At 38.7% G+C, this 21363-nt stretch overlaps 1 protein-coding gene and 1 long non-coding RNA gene across 4 annotated transcripts in view; one reads left to right on the top strand and one right to left on the bottom strand.

Annotated features, from left to right (window-relative positions):
- Positions 1-21363, bottom strand: part of LOC115214018 — a 60476-nt gene that overhangs the window by 17574 nt on the left and 21539 nt on the right. For all 3 annotated transcript variants that reach the window (XM_036504865.1, XM_029783038.2, XM_029783037.2), the window contains 8 exons: positions 19523-19683; positions 17557-17716; positions 16696-16880; positions 11460-11570; positions 9195-9266; positions 7875-7925; positions 6467-6531; positions 4525-4671 (listed from right to left, as the gene is read on the bottom strand). In XM_036504865.1, the coding sequence (XP_036360758.1) occupies positions 4525-4671; positions 6467-6531; positions 7875-7925; positions 9195-9266; positions 11460-11570; positions 16696-16880; positions 17557-17716; positions 19523-19683 (952 nt within the window). The remainder of the gene's footprint in view (positions 1-4524; positions 4672-6466; positions 6532-7874; positions 7926-9194; positions 9267-11459; positions 11571-16695; positions 16881-17556; positions 17717-19522; positions 19684-21363) is intronic.
- On the top strand, positions 4401-20837 carry LOC118764293. The gene is made up of 3 exons (XR_005000097.1): positions 4401-4411; positions 14296-14299; positions 20765-20837. It is a non-coding gene; the product is annotated as an uncharacterized LOC118764293 (long non-coding RNA).

The raw sequence follows: 21363 nt of genomic DNA, 5'->3' as shown, positions 1-21363 counted from the left end.
ACATCATGGTGTTTGGAGTGATCACTAGTGATAGCGATGTTATGCCTCCATTCATTTTCCCACATGGCCTCAGACTCAACATGGAGGCCTACATCAAGTGCCTGGAGGAGGTAGTGCTGCCCTAGATCAAGAGGGTGGATGCTGGACCCTATGTCTGGCAACAGGACTCTGAACCATGCCACACCAGCAAGAGAGCCCAGTCATGGCTGTCAGACAATTTCTGTGACCACATCACCTCTAACATCTGGCCACCTAGCTCTCCAGACTGCAACCCCCTTGATTATTATGTGTGGGGTACAGTTGAGCGAGAGACCAACAAAACTACTTGTTAGTTAGTTAGTTAGTTAGTTAGTTAATTTGGCTCAAAAGCAAATAGCAAGGCCATGTAGGGGGACATGGAGTTAAGTACAGGGTGGTGTTCATGTAAAGAGTTCAGGCCACTTGAGGTCCAGGGAGGCTTTGAACAAAGCGGTCGTCGGCATCTTCACCATCTCGTCTGGCAGCTTGTTCCACGGATCCGCAACCCGGACGGAGAAAGCTCCTCTCCTTCGCAGGTAGAGCTTTTCGGAATGACCCCGCAGCCGACGCTCCGGAGCAGGAGTGAAGAACAGCTCTTTCGAGAGGTTACACTTCCCGCTTATGATGTTGTGGGCGAGAATGAGATCACCACGGCGGCGGCGTTTTTCAAGAGAATAAAGGTCGAGCGTCCTCAGCCTTTCTTCGTAGGATGAATTTTTGAGACCATGAACCATGCGGGTAGCCAGCCTCTGGACTCTTTCGAGATGCTGTATGTCTTTGAGGAGATAAGGAGAAGAGGCTTGAATCCCATACTCCAATATGGGTCTCACCAGCGTGACATAGAGTGGTAGGAATATGGCTGCTGTGAGCATTCCGAATGACCGTCGAATCAAAAACAGAATTCCGTGCGCTTTGTTGGCAGCATGGACGCACTGGGCCGAAGGCGAAAAAGAGGAATCCACCAAGATACCCAGGTCCTTTACCTGATCGGTCCTCTCCAGCAGCAGACGACCCGGCTCGAAATCAAGTTGAGTTGCAGGAGTAGAGCCGACAGGCAGATGACAGCACTTTGACACGTTCAGACACAGGTCCCAATCGTTAGACCACTTCCAAATTTGGTGGAGGCATCGACGAAGATCCTCTATACTACCGCGAGGAGCGACCAGTTTGATATCGTCGGCAAATAGAAGGGTGTGTTGCGTGAGGTCGTCGGGCAAGTCATTTATGAAGACTAAGAACAACAAGGGCCCAAGCACTGAACCTTGAGGCACGCCACTGCTCGCACTGGAGACGTCGGACCGCGAACCATTAATTTGAACTTGGAAGGAGCGATCTGAGAGGAAGGCACCAACCCATCGTACTTGTAACTCCAAAGAAGGTAAAGATTATGGCAGCATTCACCAACTCAAACAAGATGACTGTCCAGAGGAGCTGCAGGAGATTCCAAAGTCATCTGGCAGCTGTGGTTGAAGCCAAGGGCGATTTTATTGAATAGATTTACTCTTTAGTATTTCAAAATATTTTCATGTAATTTTGGTAAATATATTTGTTAAAATGAGATATCACCGTTATTTTCGTTTTTGCGTAATTTAGATGACAGTTTATTCACCGTACCCTGTATGTGTGTGTATATATATATATATATATATATATATATATATGTATATATATATGATTTCACTTAGGCATTGCGAGACTAATAACTTGGTGTAGAACTCAATATATATATGCTTCAGAATGAAGTGTTAGACAAATATAGAATGTTAATAAGAAAATAAGATGACAAAGAAAAAAAAAAAAAAAAAACAGTCATGTTATGAAATACATTAGCTTACAGCTGTTTCTTCTATAAGATGCAGTGGACTCATAGCTGAGTGCCTGAATAACATCCTATAACTTCATCAACATTGAATAAGAAGTAAAAATTATTTTGGAAAAAGAATTACATTTGTGTAATATATTTCTCACTGCTAATGCCTTCCCTACACATACACACACACACACACACATATATATATATATATATCATGCTTATTCATTCATTCCACTCTTCGTTCTTTCTTTCCCCCTCTCACATTTCTTTGCCTTCTTTTCTTACTCACTTTTCACTTCACTATGTCCCTGTCATTTTTTCTCACTCCTCCTTAATTCTTCTGTCCATCTGCTTCTACAACTCTCTCTCTTCTCTTCTCCCTCCTTAATTCTTTTGTTCCCCTTTTTCTCTTTCTTCTCTTCTCACGTGACCGATAGGCCAGACTGCTAGCCCTCTTTTTGTGTCTGACCATGGTCACTACCACATCGATACTCTTCCCTGTGTTTGTGAAAGTTTTATCTGAGCCATAAGGCTTCATTTCCACACATGCCAGTTTAATTCAATTCGTTCCCAGTCGAAAGACACCTGTTGTTATGCACTGTTATTATTATTATTATTATTTGTATTGTATTTTGTATTTATATTTGTGTAACATCGTCTGTTTTACCGTCTTTGTTTTCGTATATATTTGATGCTTTCTTCCAAGGAATCTAATGCTCTTAGCTTAGTTTTCCTTGGGGCTAGCCAGATTGGAGCAATCTCAAGATTAATGAGCTGAAATTGCGAGGATGATCCGGTTCTTGACTGAGGATAGAAAGATTCAAATGACCTGTCCTTGTTTTATTTTTTGTATCGTCTATCTGGATGTTTTGTTGTCCCTTTTTGTATCACCTAGTTGTCTGGATGTTTTGCATTCTTGTCCCATTTTGTATTTTATATATATATATAAAGAGAAGCATTATATAAATATACACAAACACACATGTACACATAATGCATACATAGTTAAATATACTTTGCATTTCCTCACTGTTGATGATATTTTCAAGGTCTCTTCATTCATGTTGTTGATGCTTCCCCTTTTATCGTGAGATGAATAATCGGTTACTAAATCATCAAAGATAGTCCTTGTCTCAGAAGTCATCATTGAACTCTTTCTCCTCTTCTGGCTCTTCAGCTTAACATAAATGTGACCTGCAGCAATAGCTCCTTTTCCACATGCTTGTCTCTAGTTCTTATAGCCTTCAGCAATGCTTTTCTTTCCCTCACAAGCGCTCCATACCTACTCACCATTTTTTACTTGTAAACAAGAAAAAGAATCTTGATCATCTATGTACAAGGTTCTCAACCAGGGTTGATATAAGATTTTGCTGTTCAAGTTTATATGCAATAAAATAGCTATACTTCAACCATAAACAAAATATTTTAACAATTCTTTATACAACCGGCCTCCGTGCTGGTGGCACGTAAAAAGCACCATCCGATCGTGACCGTTTGCCAGCCTCGTCTGGCACCTGTGCCGGTGGCATGTAAAAAGTACCCACTACACTCACGGAGTGGTTGGCGTTAGGGAGGGCATCCAGCCGTAGAAACATTGCCAGATCAGACTGGGTCTGGTGCAGCCTTCTGGCTTCCCAGATCCCAGTTGAACCATCCAACCCATGCTAGCATGGAAAGCGGACACTAAACGATGATGATGATGAACTGCTGACAATATTTTAATTCTAAAATTATAATAGGATTTTTTTAAACATTGAATAGCAATAGGGGTCCATCTGAGCAAAATATGAATCAAAGGAGTCCATAGGCAAAAAAGAAATGGCTGAGAACCACTGATCTATATTTTTCCCAAGAAATGAGCAAAGTTGGTTAAACAGTCCATATTGCAAAGCTGCATGATAGTGATGCCAGACATGACATGCAGACTATCATATAACTTGTTTGACATTTGTGTTGTGTTTTTATTCCTCTCTTCTTTTTATAAATCCAGTGTGCACATGCGTGTTGCATGTTCATGCATCTCTTTCCATTTCCAACTCAAAACTGTTTAGAGATCACAACCATCTCATGAATGTGTATTCGTGAGATGGTTGTGAAAAAAGTAGGCAGTTTCTTTAAAATTCTTTCGCATGTGTAGAAGGAAATATCTTCTAAGCTATAACCATATTTGTTATTATTAGTTTTAGCTGAATCAAAGTGGCACACAGTAGAATAACATGTGAAACCATGTGGTTGTGAAGAGAAGCTTTCAACCACCCCTATGTAAAGAGAACTAACCCGATACTGTAAGTCAGTCTGTTTCTGGCATCCACTGCTATTAGTAATTAAATTAATAGCTATAATAATTATGAGAAAAAGAAGAAACAATAATGAGGCTGCTGCATTGTTTACGACAATTTTAGATTTGTCTGAAAGAAAGCCAAACTTTGCATCATAGGGTTTTATAGTTCCTTGCTTAACTGAAGAGGAAAAAAACTAAAATGAGGAAAAAATATGTAATGATAATGAATGGGCTCAGAGTAAGCTCTCTACTTCTGATAAACAGATAGAGAAGGAGAAATAGATGGGAAGAGAGAGTGAGTGAGACAGAGAGAGAGGTCGGAGAGAAGAGAGAAAGTAGGAAAGAGCAAGAGAACTATGAACATAAAACAGTTAAACGAATGTGTAAACTTTAATGAAATGTGGTTACTTACTCTGAATTAGTAAAATGTGAGATATAGTCGTAAAATACACATTGCAAGAATGGCAAATCTTCAAATTGGACAGACGGATGAACATCAACTGCTGGAATCAACTGCATGCCTCGATCCATGCAGAACTTATCAATCTCCAACAGCTCACTGCAATAGGTAACAATTCATGTTATAAACATTGATATTATGTACAACATCTTTCTGAAGGAAAGACACAAAAGTATAAGCAAAACAGAAATTTACTACTTAATTTCCTGCAGTGCATCATGTCCTTGAGCAAGGCACTTTATTTCATGTTGCTCAAGTCTACTAAATTGGCAAAAATGAGTTGTACCTGCAATTCAAAGGGCCAGCTTTGCCACATTCTGTGCTATGCAAAATCATCCTGAGAACTACATTAAGGGTATGTGTGTCTGTGGCATGCTCGGCTATTTGCATACTCTTTTACTTGTTTCAGTCATTTGACTGTGGTCATGCTAGAGCACCGCCTTTAGTCGAGCAAACTGATCCCAGGACTTATTCTTTGTAAGCCTAGTACTTATTCTATCGGTCTCTTTTGCCGAACCACTAAGTTATGGGGATGTAAACACATCAGCATCGGTTGTCAAGCGATGTTGGGGGGACAAACACAGACACACAAACATATACATACATACATATATATATATATACGATGAGTGTCTTTCAGTTTCTGTCTACCAAATCCACTCACAAAGCATTGGTTGGCCCGAGGCTACAGTAGAAGACACTTGCCCAAGGTGCCACGCAGTGGGACTGAACCCGGAACCATGTGGTTGGTAAGCAAGCTACTTACCACATAGGCACTCCTGTTGATTGGATCAACTGGAACACTCACCATTGTAACCAACAGATTGCCAGTTATCAAAAGTGAAGGCAGTACTTGTAACTCTGTACAGGGTTTCTGAAGCTGCTAGGAAGGAAGGAAGAAGGTATCCACGAACAGGAGACCTGTCTTGAGTGCTTGCAGCAAAGTTGACTCTACTAAAAGCACCTAAGGCTATAAACTGGTTGTGCTAAACCAAGTGACTGATTAAATCTACTATGCAAGAACACCATGACAGGATTTGAACACTGACTGCAAAGAACCTTAACGAATAGCACAAGACATCTAGTCTGATATTCTTACATTTCTGCCACACAGCATTCAACTGGTACTTCTTTCTTATCAATCCTGAAGAGATGAAAGGCAAAGTTGATCTAGGTGGGATTCAAAATCACAGTGCAGAAAGTCAGAATAGATATCGTGAAGTACTAAGAACTTAGCTTCAATCTTGAATCCCTTTTAAGTCCTAATTAAGCAGACATATGATCAAAGACATTTAAACTGTGGCCATTACTGTCTTTTGTTCAGTCAGTGGGCATTCAAATCTGCATTATTCAATGTTCTTCTCTTAAGATTACTATGGTGTTGCCATAACGAGATTTGGCTGCTATTTCTAGCAAGTTTGGCAACCAAAAAAAGGCTCTCTTATTGGTTCATATTGTATTTGGTAGAAGCATGTAAGATGGTGGGGGGATGTTGTAAAGATTATTGTATTATACTAGCTGGCCCCATGCCGTCAAAAATGATGGCTAATTGTATTATATATAAGGTACAAAATTATCACAGATACAAACATTCACATACTTCCCTTGTACATGTACACACATATACTCACACAGAGTTGAAATGCTGTTTGATGTTTGTTTTCAGTGTTGAATGTTCACCATCTTACTTCCATTGCACGCATGCACACACACACACACGACTTCCTTTTACATACACACATACATACACATGCAGAGTTGAAACGCTGTTCGATTTTTTTTCCACTGTCGAACTTCCACCATCCCACTACCAAATTTGCCATCACCCCTTCCTTTCTCATTCATATGTTGTGACGGAGAAACACACAAGAGTATTATTATAGTAGATACATACCTACAGCTGTAGCACAACTGCCATGCTGAACTGGTTTGATACCGGAATCGAGTGTACAAATGTATCTGAAGAGAAAAAGGAATATGGAAGAGAAAGTAACAACAGTAGCACGGCTACTACTACTACTTGTAGCTAACTTATTCTTTTAAGGGTAGAGAGGTGCCTTTGAGTCTTTTGGGGCAAACCCCTCAAAAAATGGTGTTTTGATAAAAATACTGATGGCCATGACACCTTACCACTTTCTTCAGTATGAGATTAATGAATAAAAGAATTAATACAAACAACAGCCTAAATAAGGATAGAACTTCAGGTGATGGACTCTCAACTGGCATGTGTCCTGTGGGTGAACAGCACTAGGCCCAGTTATCACTATAATCACTATACAGCTACCAGAAAGAGATTGTCTAAAGCAATGAATATAGCTGCCATCTATATATACTCTTAAGAGTGAAGTTTAATCTTGCTTGCTTGCAATGTTACACAGCCAAACTGGTGCATAATGGGAAAATACTTTGAAAGTAAAGTGCCCCTGAAATGTGAATATGAATGGAATAAAACAAGTTTCGCGTAAATCGGACCAGTAGTTATTGAGATATTTGGGGTTTTGGGGTATAAATACCCAAAATGGTGCACAATGGGAAAATATTCCGAAAATAACTTCATTCTGAAAGGGAAAGAACCCTAACTTTTCCATCAGACACATTATGATAGGTAAAATATTTTTAAGTGAAAATGACTTTTAAAATAAGGTAAATAATTTGAAAAAGACCTTTTTCATAACCTTAATGTGAAATAGTCTTTTTCCATAGGTTTCTTTCGAGAGCGTTCAACATATCTCACCTCCAAAACTTTGGCTGCTATTTCTAGCACGCCCTGCTACCATGTAACAGCTATTTGCAATAAAGGACTTGAACTGTTATGTTGTAGCAGGGTGTGCAAGAAATAGCAGCCAAATCTTTCCTTTTCTGGGGAAAGGAGCCAGTTATGCATGATTTTGATGTCATATTTGTTGAAAGCATGCAAAATAACATGGAAAAGAAAAAAAAAAACCTACAAAACAAAACTCTGTTGCTGGGAAACTCAGACTTCCCTGGTGACCCAACAGGTCATGGGTATGCTATTTTTTGAGCTGACCCATTGATGGTGAAGGGAAGCTCATAGGAAAATATAGAAACTGAATGCATGGTGTCTGGATGGAGATGCAGGGCTTAGATGTTATGGAACCAAGATGCTGCCGACGTTGACAACAAAATATAAACCTGTTCCTATCTATAATCTTTAAGAGATATCAATCAGTCAATCAAATGTGCAAATAGATGAAAAATTGAAGCAATGTCAGCAAGTTTTGGTATGCAAGATAAACAGAAATAACAAGAAAAAGTTTACGAAAATGAATAATTCATAGTACCTGATTAAACTTCATGTAAGCAATATTGTCAAGCATGTTTTTCAGAGTTTCCTGTAACAGACAAAAGAACATATTGTCCAAAGTTGTCTTATTTTAGTGGTGGTGGGGGGACTAAATAATTCATCAGAATAAACAAAATTGTGTACAATATATATACTAGACATTTGTTTTTTTTAAAACAAACCAAAATAATAAAAACAAGAAAAAGAAAGAGAACTATTTGCTTCTTTGGTATTTGACATTGACAGAGTGCCCCCTGTTAGCACTGCCAAGCAAGGGATTTCTGGAAGTTATCCATCATCCCAGGCTCAAAAGTCCTCCAGAACAGAGCCTCTCGGAGTGCATCATCACACTTTTCCACCACTAACCCTCTATTAAAATTCAAGAGTGGATGTTCTACTGACCGATTTTGCCACCTATTAGAGGGCAGTAAGTGCCTGGCAACAGTGCCACCGAATCTAGGTTTACATCCTACCCTTTCTATGATGTATTGCATGAAGTAGAGGTTGTCATGTTGCACCTCCCCAGCTAAATCTTTGATGCCAAGTGCCGACCTCTTCACTAAGACCTATGCCAAAATCTTAAACTCTGTGTTCAGCAGAGTTATGGGCCTAAAGTTATCAGCCAGTGTTGCTTGTGATCCTTGTCCTGACATAGGCAGCAATGGAGGCCATCGACCCCTTGCACTTTTTATCAGTTGAGGGCAGAAAGCTCACAAATGAGTAGTTTCTCCACAAATGAAACAATGCGGCCTTCTGCTCTCAGTCATTATGTGCAATACCATCCTGTTTTGGAGATTGATGTGGTCTGGGATTCTTGTGAAGTCTTTGGACTTGATCTGGAGAAGTATCTCCAAATCCACCCTGGCAGTTTCTGTCACCTCTATCGGGATGGTATCTGACCCTTGCTTGATTACACATCCCAGAAGCCACCATGTCAAGTCCTGGTGGAATCCTGAGAATGTGGATATGCACTATTCTTTTTCCCAAATGGGATGAATACATAATGATCTTGCTGGTTTTTGCAAGGGGCCATTGAGTGCTTCATAGCGAAGGTTTCTGACTTGAAAAGCACTGAAATGGTGCCGTATTGTTGCCTCTTGCTATGTACTTGGTATCATCCCTAATACATCTCAGTACAGCTTCAATATCTGCCTGTGCTATCATTGCTGGTTTCTTTGTCTCTGCTGAGATGCACCAGCAGGATGGTGCCCAGTGACATGTAATAACATCTGACAGTCTGGTTGGTCATGTGATATATTCAGTTAGATAATTAAAGAGAGAGAGAGAGAGAGAGAGAGAGAGATGAATTGAAACTTACTATATTAGGTACACGTCCTTTAGATACATCAAGTAGAACTCCTCTGTAAGGCAGCGATGGTGAATCTGTAATCTAAGCAAAGATAATGACTATATTCAGAGCAATTACATATATTGATTAGTTTGTTTTAGCCATTGTGGCTATGACCATGTTGGAATACTTCCCTTCATAATATGTGATATTGCTGGTTTTTTTTTTTTTACAAAGAATAAATTAACTGCATCTGTGAATTAAGATTTTCTATATAAAATGAAATTAAACATTAATGGTAGCAAATCTGGGAATGGGTTTGTTTCACTATTCTGTCCTGGGTATGACTTTAAACTACATTTGGTAGTTGGACTTTAGTTTGGGAGTTGTAAGGTTTTGAGGAGTGTGACCACTTCTCAGCCACTATTGTTTCTAAGTCTGCTCTGACTTGGAGTAGTAGCATCTGTCTGGGTCCCAACTATAAGTTAAATAGGCGTAGGAGTGGTTGTGTGGTAAGTAGCTTGCTTACCAACCACATGGTTCCAGGTTCAGTCCCACTGTGTGGCACCTTGGGCAAGTGTCTTCTACTGTAGCCTCGGGCCGACCAAAGCCTTGTGAGTGGATTTGGTAGACAGAAACTGAAAGAAGCCCGTCATATATATGTATATATATATATATATATATATATATATATGTATATATTTGTGTGTATGTTTGTCCCCCCAACATCGCTTGACAACCGATGTTGGTGTGTTTACGTCTCCGTAACTTAGCGGTTTGGCAAAAGAAACTGATAGAATAAGTACTAAGCTTACAAAGAATAAGTCCTGGGGTCAATTTGCTCGACTAAAGGCAGTGCTCTAGCATGACCACATTCAAATGACTGAAACAAGTAAAAGAGTACAAGAGCATGTAACCACTTGAGCCAGGGTATGTTGAAATCATGGGATGCAGCATGGTGGACATGAATTATTTTGGCAGATGAACATACCAAATCAATGGTGAATATCACTGATGCTGAGTGGATGAACAGACAACAAACTGTCAACTGTCAGGATCAACTAGTTCAGTTAGCAAACTACTGCTATCGTCTGTGGTCATGGCATGAGTAGATGTGTTATTTTAACTAGTGAAAGACCAATGTGACTAAAACCCACACCAGACGTTCCTGCTTCATTTCTGAACTGGGATTTCTGGGACGGAAATTGCTTGACTTGATTAACTGACTGTAATCAAAAACAAATGCCCTGTGTTTCAAATAATTATGACCTCTTCAGTGCAGAAGTTATAAGAAAATCTCTCAGCAAATGCATAAAAACATATACTTGTTGGTATGGGAACAGGGAAAAAAATGAATTACTTTTAGATGCTATCTGAATGAAAAACCAATAGTTAAGTTAGTGTTAATCTACTTAATACTCTTTTATTTGTTTCAGTCATTTGACTGTGGCCATGCTGGAGCAACGCCTCATGGAGAATTATATCTATCAATGTACTGAAATTTGATACAGGATATTGCTGCTGTTGCTCTGGTTGTTGTTGTTGTTTACCCCACATCATCTATGATAAATCAGATCAATGATCAAAAGCATTCTGACCCAAATCATTTTGACTTTCTGTAATTTTGCAACATATGCCCTTCTTTCTTTTAACTAGGATATGGCTTCAAGGAGCTGTGGGCACTGTTTCCAGCAGGTTGAGTAACTGCATAAATATCACCTTGCTTGTTAGAATACATGAAATCAATACAGTCAATATACTACACATTTCAGAAGGGATAATTAAGTAACTTATCTGTATATCATAATCACGACTATCATCATCATTAAATGTCCAGCTTCCAAGCTGACATGGGTCGGACAGTTAAATAGGATCTGATGAACTAGGGGGCTGTGTTGGTCTTCAATACTTGCTTTTACATAGTTTCTATTGCTGGATGCCCATCCTAATGCCAAACACTTTACAGTGTATACTGGGTCCCTTTTTCATGGAATTGGCATTATTGGGGTCACCAAGTAACTCACAAGACAAGCCCACTTGACTGAGTGGGGTGGGGGCAGTAAGTATATACCAGAGGCATAATAGAAATCAGCAAATGGGGCACATACAAGTAGGGGACTCACACAGACACATGTAATTAACTAAAACAATAAATTAACAATTAATTCATAGTAAATAATTACATTCATTGGCAAATTGGTGACATAAACTTGGTTCCTTGAAAACAACACTATTTCAGCACTTACAGATCGAGCCAAAATTTTACTGTGAAAAGAGTAAAAAGCAGAAACTTACTTCTAATAATGGGATACTGATGCCTGATTCTGTTTTGTATAAATTGAACAACTGGCTTAATGTAATAATTGCATAAGAAAGACTTTGGATATCATGAGCCAGGATTTTGACCTACAAAAGAAAAGAGAAAGCTGAATATGTCATCATCATCATCATCATTTAACATCCGTTGTCCATGCTAGCATGGGTTGGGCAGTTTGAGTGGGTTGGCATGCTGGAAGGCATGTAAAAGCAAGCACCAGGCTCCAGTCTGATTTGGCATCATTTTCTACAGCTGGATGCCCTTCCTAATGCCAACCACTCTGAGGGTGTAATGGGTGCTTTTATGTGCCACCAGCACAGGTGCCATTTCCGTGACAGTGGTATCTACCATGACTGTGATTTTGCTTGGCTTGATGGGTCTTCTCAAGCACAACATAATACCAAAGACCTTGGTCATTGCCTCTGTGAGGCAATTGCCTCTTTGATAATTATTAATTATTAAAATTGAAATAATAATAATGGTTTCAAATTTTGGCACAAGGCCAGCAATTTCAGGGGGCAGGGGTTAGTTGATTAGATCAACTCCATGTCTCAACTGGTACTTATTTAATTCCTCCAGAAAGGATAAAGGCATAGTTGACTTCAGAGGAATTTGAACTTAGAACATAAAGATGGACGAAATACTAGGTAACCAAATCCATGATAACCCTAACCCTAGGTCTGTAGTAATACCACCAAAAACCTTACCTAAAGCAAAATACATGAAATGGACTAGAGAGGATTATAGAGATGTGTTGAAGGCTTTATATACAGCCCAACTATATCCAAACAATAACCTCTCAGTACAAACTTATATTTCCTGGAGAAACTTAGTAGGCAATGAAGTATGCAAATATATAGATGCAAATAAACTATGTAATGTATGTAGAGACATTATTAAGAATAAAAGATTGACTGATGCTGAAATTAACCAAATTAGAATACAAATATCTCATGGTACACCAAATGAAAACAGCAACAATGCAGATGAAATAGGTAACAGATGCACAGAACCCAGTGTATGAGGAGTATATCTTAACAAGAAAGCTAAAGAAAGAATAGTGAAAAACAGATATGTGGAAAAAGAGGAGGAAGTATACCTACCTCAGGAACACCAGAAATGGTATGACATAAAATTTGAGGTGAATAATAAAGAGAAAATCATAGAAGCAAAAGAAGATATTATCAGAGAACTACTGACATCATCATTAGAGAACAACTGGCAAAATTCTCAAACAGCATAAAAAACAACATAATCATGATATACAATGTTGCTTTTAGACAGATCTTAAGTAATAAGGGAAATGACTTAACGGCCTTAAATAACCTCATCTATTCCACTGCTAAAGTTGTAACTACTCAATTAGGTATCAGGACAACACAGAAAAGGACCAACCATGTCAATAGACCTCCTAAGTGGAAAGCAGCAGTACAAAAAGAGATTGAATCTCTGTGGGTAGATGTATCAGTTCTCGATGAACTTGCTAGAGGAGTAAATGTTAAGAAGAAATGAGCTAGAAAAATTAAGCAAAAATATAAAATCAAAGATTTTATAAACCTCCCTGCAACCGAGGAACAATTGAGACAACGAATACAACTGAAAGCCCAAAAGCTCAGAAGGAATGACAAACAAATCAAATTTTATCAACAAAATAAGATATTCAAGAGGAATGCAAAGAAATTTTATAGGGAAACTGGCAAAAGGAAGATAGAAGTAAAGGAACCACATAAGACTGAGGAAATGGAAGAGTTCTGGAAGAAGATATAGAGCAACAGAAAAGAATATAATGCTAAAGCTGACTGGATAGACCGTGAGAAAGTGAGACTGGATGAAGTTGAAGAGCAGAAATGGAAGGCAATAGGAATATAAGAGCTAAGATGTGTTCTTCAGAAATCTCACAAATGGAAAACTCCAGGACTGGAGCAAATTCCTAACTTCTGGCTAAATTGTCTGACAGAAGTACACCAAACTTTAGCTGCATCTCTGACTGATGTCAACCAGAACCCAGAGCAAATACCTGCCTGACTGACCAAAGGAACAACATACCTTCTACCAAAAACTGAAGACACAAAAAATCCAAAGAACTACCAACATGTCTCAACACCACCTACAGGATCCTCACATCCATATTAACTGACAGATCTATCCACAAGCTCAAAAAGGCTGGAAAAGGAATTCTTATGGTTGCAAAGATAAATTACTCAAAAGTAAAATGATTGTAGAGAATTGGTGAAGCAAAAAGAAAAACCTGAGTATGACATGGATAGACTACAGGAAAGCGTATGATATTGTCCCACATAACTGGATACTCAAGGCCCTTGAAATATATAAGATCTCTCTTGTCATCTCCAAATTCTTACAAGGTATCATGGCCAAGTGGAACCTTCTAAACCATAGTAATGGGATGAGCCAAACTAACAACATCAACATCAAATGAGACATCTTTCAAGGTGACTCCCTCTCCCCATTGCTCTTTTGCATGGCACTGATCCCACTCTCAAACGAACTAAATAACACCAGGCATGGGTTCAAAGTTTACAATATGACAATAAACCATCTGTTCTATATGGATGATCTGAAGCTGTTTGCTAGAAATGACGAAGAGCTAATACAGCTGCTAATAACTGTTTAAGAATTCAACAATGACACTGAGATAGACTTTGGCCTTGATAAGTGTGCTAAAGCAACTTTTGTAAGAGGCAAGCTCAGGCAAACAGCTTTCAATAAATTAGATACTGACACTACCATCAAGGAGCTTGACCCACAGGAAAATTATAAATACCTGGTGATAAATGAAGGAAAAAATAAGAAAAGAAAGGTCTCACCAAGGAAATGACCAGAGACCGAGACCTATGGAAGTATGCTGTGCATGAGAAGACCCGGCAAGACCAGTGAGAACAATCAAAATCAAATCATATATCAGAAAGCGGGGGTTAAGTGACCCATCTGTTCGTGTCCGCTGTCAGCCTCGTCTGGCACCCGTGCCGGTGATACGTAAAAGCACCATTCGCTCATGGCCGTTTGCCAGCTCTGCCTGGCCCCGTGTCGGTGGCACGTAAAAGCACCATCCGTTCGTGTTCGTTTCCAGCCTCGCCTGGCCCCGTGCCGGTGACACGTAAAAGCACCATCCGTTCGTGGCCGTTGGCCAGCTCTGTCTGGCCCCGTGTCGGTGGCACGTAAAAGCACCATCCGTTCGTGGCCGTTTGCCAGCTCTGTCTGGCCCCGTGTCGGTGGCACGTAAAAGCACCATCCGTCCTTGTCCGTTGCCAGCCTCGGCTGGCCCCCGTGCCAGTGACACGTAAAAGCACCGTCCGCTCGTGGCCGTTTGCCAGCTCTGCCTGGCCCCGTGTCGGTGGCACGTAAAAGCACCATCCGTTCGTGTTCGTTTCCAGCCTCGCCTGGCCCCGTGCCGGTGACACGTAAAAGCACCATCCGTTCGTGGCCGTTGGCCAGCTCTGTCTGGCAACCGTGTCGGTGGCACGTAAAAGCACCGTCCGTTCGTGGCCGTTTGCCAGCTCTGTCTGGCCCCGTGTCGGTGGCACGTAAAAGCACCATCCGTTCGTGTCCGTTGCCAGCATCGCCTGGCCCCGTGCCGGTGACACGTAAAAGCACCATCTGTTCGTGGCCGTTCGCCATCTCTGTCTGGCACCTGTGCAGGTGGCACGTAAAAAACACCCACTACACTCGCGGAGTGGTTGGCGTTAGGAAGGGCATCCAGCCGTAGAAACACTGCCAGATCTGACTGGGCCTGATGAAGCCTTCCAGCTTCACAGACTCCAGTTGACCCGTCCAACCCATGCTAGCATGGAAAACGGACGCTAAACGATGATGATGATGATGATGATATTAAAGGAGAATAAGACTCGTACTAAAAACTGAACTCTACTCTAAAATTCACGTTGAAGCCATTAATACCCTGGCACTTCCAGAAGTCCAATAAGGTTGTAACACCATTAACTGGAATTTTACAGAGCTCCAATGTCTGGACACGAAGACAAGAAAAATACTAATTTTTAAGAACATGCACCACCCAAAAGCAAATGTTGATCATCTATACCTACCTAGAAGTAATGGGGGAAGAGGAATGATGCAGGTAGAACTGTGCTATAAGACCTCCACAATAGCAATGAACAGGTACTTATCTAGAACAGAGGACTGGAGTTTTGTAACTCTACAAGTAACAACAATAACTACAAAACCAGCCCTTCACAAGATTATCTACCAGTCAAGTAAACACACAAACCAGATATTCTTTATTTACTGAAAGAAAGGTAATTTCTTGGTATGGAATGTAACATACAACATAGCTTAAGTGATTAGTGACTTCAGAGTAAGAGCTAGATGGACTTAATTACACAAGGTTATTTTGAGCAGAAAGATACAGAAGCTTAAAGAACTATTGAACAGTCATAAATTTGACAAATTTGACAAGAAAGAGGAGGTGGAAACTTATAAAGGACATCAGTAGGTTCCCATGTCACAACTTTCTGCAAACCAGAGAGCAGATGTGTAGCTGGGCAAGTTTTCAGCCAGAGATAAGTTGATATAATAATGGAATAGTACTGTAGATAAGGTTATTAAAGCTAACAGATAGATCTGGAAAGACTGGAAGTAAGAAAGAAGCAGATAACTATACAAAGTAGCTAAAAGAAGCTACACATCAGGTGTACTTATCGAGGAGAAAAGCAGAAAACAAGAGGTTTGCACATGCTACATGACATGAGAATTGGAGATGTGAAATGTTCTGGATTGTAGGGCAGTGAACTAGAGAGAATTGAGATGTCATGGGGAATAGTGTGTATGGAATGATAGGGGCACACTAGCGCTCAATGATATTGAAAAGAAAGAAGTGTGAGAGGTTGCTGTATGAGGTGAATTCATGAGAGAGAGCAGATCTTCTTAACACAGATCCATCTGAGGGACCAACCACTGAAACTGACAAGTCAAAAGCACAATCAAGAAAATCAATGGCTGGAAAGACAGCCTTGTTACTGTCTGTCATACTGATTCTGCCCAAGAACTACATTAAGGATTCATTAAACAGAAAGATGTGTTAGTGGAATGTTCAGGCACTAATTCAACAAGCTGGTAATTTTGTTGATCAAACCAATGAATACTCATTGTTGAAACTGATGAAAATTACTGCTTCAACTCAGGAATAAAAGTAAAAGAACCCTACAAACTAGAGAATCAATTTAGCAAGAAACTGTTTACCTGAAAAGACTGGATGATGATTTTGTAGCTGGCTTTCTCCACACACAGTCGACTGCTAACATGACACAGGATACAGGTGGTGTTGTACTCATATGCAGGTGACTGTAAATTAATGATTGTTGTGATGCCCATAGATGTGAACATGAACTTTCGACAGTTCCACACTTGAGCCACAGAATGTATGCCTGTTTAAAAAAATTAAAAAAATTAGTGAATAACAAAAGACAAAATAGGTGGGGTGGGGTGAGACAATTCATTTTGAGTATTCCTCCATCACCATGGTTTATTTGGAGAGGGAAAGAGAGATGGAAGCTATGTTCTTCACAGGTCATGTGAGACTGGTGACACCTATATAATCGCTGTTCAGTTTGAACATCGTTTTAAGTCACCATCTGCTGTGAGAAAGTTCCAGAAGATTAAAGCTGAATTGAAGGAGGGGACATTGGGTTTAATGGCTAGTGTAGGGCCTGGAGAAGGATAGTGAAACAGTAAGGGTGATGTGAGGTAGAGAGGTAGGTATGGGTGGAGTATGAGCTGTAGTGAATAGAAAAAGAAGAGTATTTGATAGGTAATTTGTTTTATTGACTCTGGAAAACCGAAAGGGTAAAAACTGACCTTCATGGAACTCAACTTAGAAACTAACTTAAATAATGCACGTAAGGACATGTACATGTTTGAAAAGTTGATGAAAATGATAACAATGACAACAATCAAGATGATAACAACAATAACGAGAATGACGATATATCAAGTGATATATACAATGACAATACTAAAACAACAATGATAATAATAATAATATTAATGATGATGATGATAACACCAAGAGTGGTAAATGTGAAGGAAGAGCAAACAACTTACTAATATCTGACATAGTCGACAGATATATGTGGAGGACCTCATCTGGGACAAAATGGTTCCCTTCCTTCTGGACAATAGACTGTGGTCGAGGCCACAATAGGGACAGTTGTTCCTCTGTCACCACAGTCTTTGAAAACATTGGTAGACATTCTAATTCTTTCTGTAGGAAGTAAAGCATAGGAAGATATAATCAAAGTTTATTGAGCATTTTCCTTCTACAAAAAATTTCTTTCAAAACCTTCTATGTTTCCAGCAATGGAAATTGTGGTTTTCCCATCCAAAACAGCTTTTCAAAATTTGAATCGCTCTTTCACTCATCACAAACTCTATTTTTTTTTTCTCAATTTTTCTTAAAACATTTATTTTGAATTCCAATGTTTAAAAAATACAAAGATCAGAATTCTGAAAAAAATGTTTTCCTAAAATTCATTTTTTTAAAAATCACTCTTCTCCACACTTTTGGAACCCTAACTTTATCTCTAACTCTAACCAACAACAACCTTCTCCAGAAGTTTTCCAACTCATCCATTCATATGTATCCTTTGTGGATAGCTGTTGAACCAGCAGGTGACATGAACAAGATCTTAGAACTATTTACCAAATAGATAACATTATCTGTACTTCATGTTCCATACCTACCTTCTCTACAAGTTTTAACAGGAAATTCAGAATTATTTCAAACTGTGAAGTTTGCCCTTCTGAAGTGTTTATTAAGATTCTTTTGGTGATGTTTGATGTTGATGACACAGCTTTCTTTGACTAAATCTTTAACTTTTGTGCTTTGGAACAGGATTAGTAGTTTGTCTAACTGGTATTAATCATTTAGTATTCAAGTTACTCTAGGATCAGAAATGCTTATTTATTCACACTGTTTTGAATTAATTATGTATTATGTTGTACCTTAAAAATTTTATTTTTAGAATGATTTTGTAAGGTAGATGTGAGAGGCCAAATCTGGTCAGTTTTTATATAAAACAGGTAAGATATATGGGCTAGATATGGCCAGTTTAAATGCTAAGTAGTTAAACCTAGTTTGGACTTCTGAATCACGAGTGTGGACAAACAGAATAATATCTTTCTTGACTATTTTTCGTTTTGGTATCCTGAGTTGAGATATGTTCAATTCTTTTGCCCTTTTAATATGTTGGTATAAGAAATTCCTCAGGATACTTTAATAAATAAATCAACAAAACTAAGTAAGGCTGGTCTAAAGTGTTAATGGATAAAATATAAGGATATGCAAGATCAACTTTTGAGAGCTTAGTTTATTATGAGGTGAAAATACAGACTAACAAAGATATTGAACTAGTAGCACAATTGGTTAGTGTACTGTACTTATAGACAGTACCTTCACTGTGCAAGTCATAGATGAGAAAGGCAGAGTTTATACTTCACTTAGGGCACTGATATTTAGTCCAACCTATGCCAGCATGGAAAATGGATGTTAAAGGATAATGAGTATGATAATATCATATGGATTTATGAGTTCAAATCAACAGCTCCAGTTTTGCTTTCAATCCAGCCATGACACTTCACACTGTACACATCAGTCTATGTAGGAAGCCATGTAGAACAGACAAGAACTTGTTAAAGGAAAGTCATCTGAAGTAATTGTAGCTCATCTATTTAATACTGTAACAGCTGAAGTTAAGCAATGGAACTGAATCTTAGAGGTTACAGAAAGGAAACTTCTCTGAACAACATATTAGAACAAGGGTCACAAAAAAAAAGGTGCAGATGTAATATAGATGGACTGTGGGTCTATGTTTAATGTAGATGATCTGTAATGTTTTTTGGTGATACACTTAGTTCTCTATTGTCATCAGTTTTAACCGTTTTATAATCATAATTCTAACAAAATACACAGTGTATATGTTTCAATAAATTCTACATTATTTTGTTTTATTTTCAGAAAAATTGAAAAGAAAATGTTTGGTGTTTGACCAGAATATCAAAGAGAACTTACAACTTGGCTGGATAGTTCTTGTATTTTACTTCCTGAAGATGCAGGAGGTAACTTGACAGAAGGATATTCTAATATGGGAGAGTCAGTTACTGAATCAATCAGTTCTGCTGTATTTATCACACTATTTTGAATGACTGATTCTGATAAGGCAAAGTCCTCAGCTGAACAAGAAAAAAATCAGAAAAAGATAAATAGATTTTTAAAAAAAGCAGTTATGGTGAATTTAACTTAAACATCATGGCAAGACATATACATTGCAGTTAGAAAACCCTCAGAGTAAAGCTTACTGTGCTTTTAAAAAAAAACAAAACATCTTATGATCTGAACAAGTCATTAGGGACTCACTAATCAGGTTAAGTTTATTTTTCATTATTTTACATCAACAAAGCTGAAAAATAAATATCATTCTTAAAGTGGTGAAAGAAGACTGGACTGCTAACTTTCAAATTTTATTGACATTTTTCTATCATCAATATATTACTTGATACTCTCTTAAGATGAATACACACACACACATTCAAATATAGGCATGTGGTTTAGTAGTTAAAGTATTCAGCTCATGATCATAAGGTTGTGAGTTCAATACCTGGTGGCATGTTGTATCCTTGAGTAAGACACCTTATTTCACTTTACTCCAATTCACTCAGCTGGCAAAAGTGGGTTGTGTCTGTAATTCAAAGGGCCAGCCTTGACACATTCTGTGTCATGCTGAATCTCCCTGATAACTATATATGCATGTCTGTGGAGTGTTCAGCCACTTGCACATTAATTTCACAAGCAGGTTGTTCTGTTGATTGGCACAACTGAAACTGCTAAAGTCAAATTCACTGCAGTTACTGAGGAGAAAATATTCTCTGTTATGGTAAAAGGTGCAAAAACACCATATCTATCAGTGTTGGTTCCAGTTGGATTCCCAGACAGCATTTCTAGCCCTTTGGTTGTTATCAATGCGAAATACGAAAGGGAGCAAACTGTGGGCAGATTTAAAGCCATACAATTAACATATTTTAACAAACCTAAAGTTTGCTTATGCCTAAACAATGCTTGACACTGATACTGCTGAATTTCTCCCGGTCTGGCAGTCTAATAGCAAAACTCAGTCAATGTTATTAACAGTGATTTTGTTAGAGCTATGGCTTTAAGTCTGCTCAGAGTTGCCTCTCTTAGGTATTTCCCTTTGATAATAGTTAAAGAGATAGAAATACTACATTTGGGAATCCAACAGAAGTCAGCACTGGACAGACATGGTGTTTTTACACCCTTTACTATAAGAGAAAATATTTTCACCATGGTAACTGCAATGAATTTGCCTTTAAAAAGTTGGAATATGTTACAAACATAGTTTAACTAACTGAAAGTTTGTTTATGCCTAAACACTGCTTGGCACTGATACGCTTGAATATATTATATATATATATATATAATCATCATTTACTCATAAGGCATCAAGGGTAGAATAAAAGGTACTTGCTCAAAGTGTTGCACAGTGGACTTTATGAAAGGGAAAGATGCTACAATAATAATTGATGATGATGATGATGATGATGATGTAGTTTATTTCAAAGACTCCTCAAGAGTAAAAATGTTTTGGACCACTGGGCTAAGCCATTTCTCTACCAAAAACATACCTACCCCACCATAGCAGTACTGTTACCTATCAACATGTATATGTATTTGCCAGTGAAGAGTCTGCATGAAGATCCTCTTCATCTTACCTCGAGTAGATACGCTGGCAGATAGGCAGACATGCAAGTAAGAGTGAGTAGGATAGTCAATGAAATAGAATGACAGAAAAAAAAAGATAGGTAAATAGATAACTATTAGATAGAAACTGTTAGGTC

This window comes from Octopus sinensis, linkage group LG7 (assembly GCF_006345805.1).
Source record: "Octopus sinensis linkage group LG7, ASM634580v1, whole genome shotgun sequence".
Lineage (NCBI taxonomy): Eukaryota > Metazoa > Mollusca > Cephalopoda > Octopoda > Octopodidae > Octopus > Octopus sinensis.
This window is presented reverse-complemented; position numbering and strand designations above follow the sequence as displayed.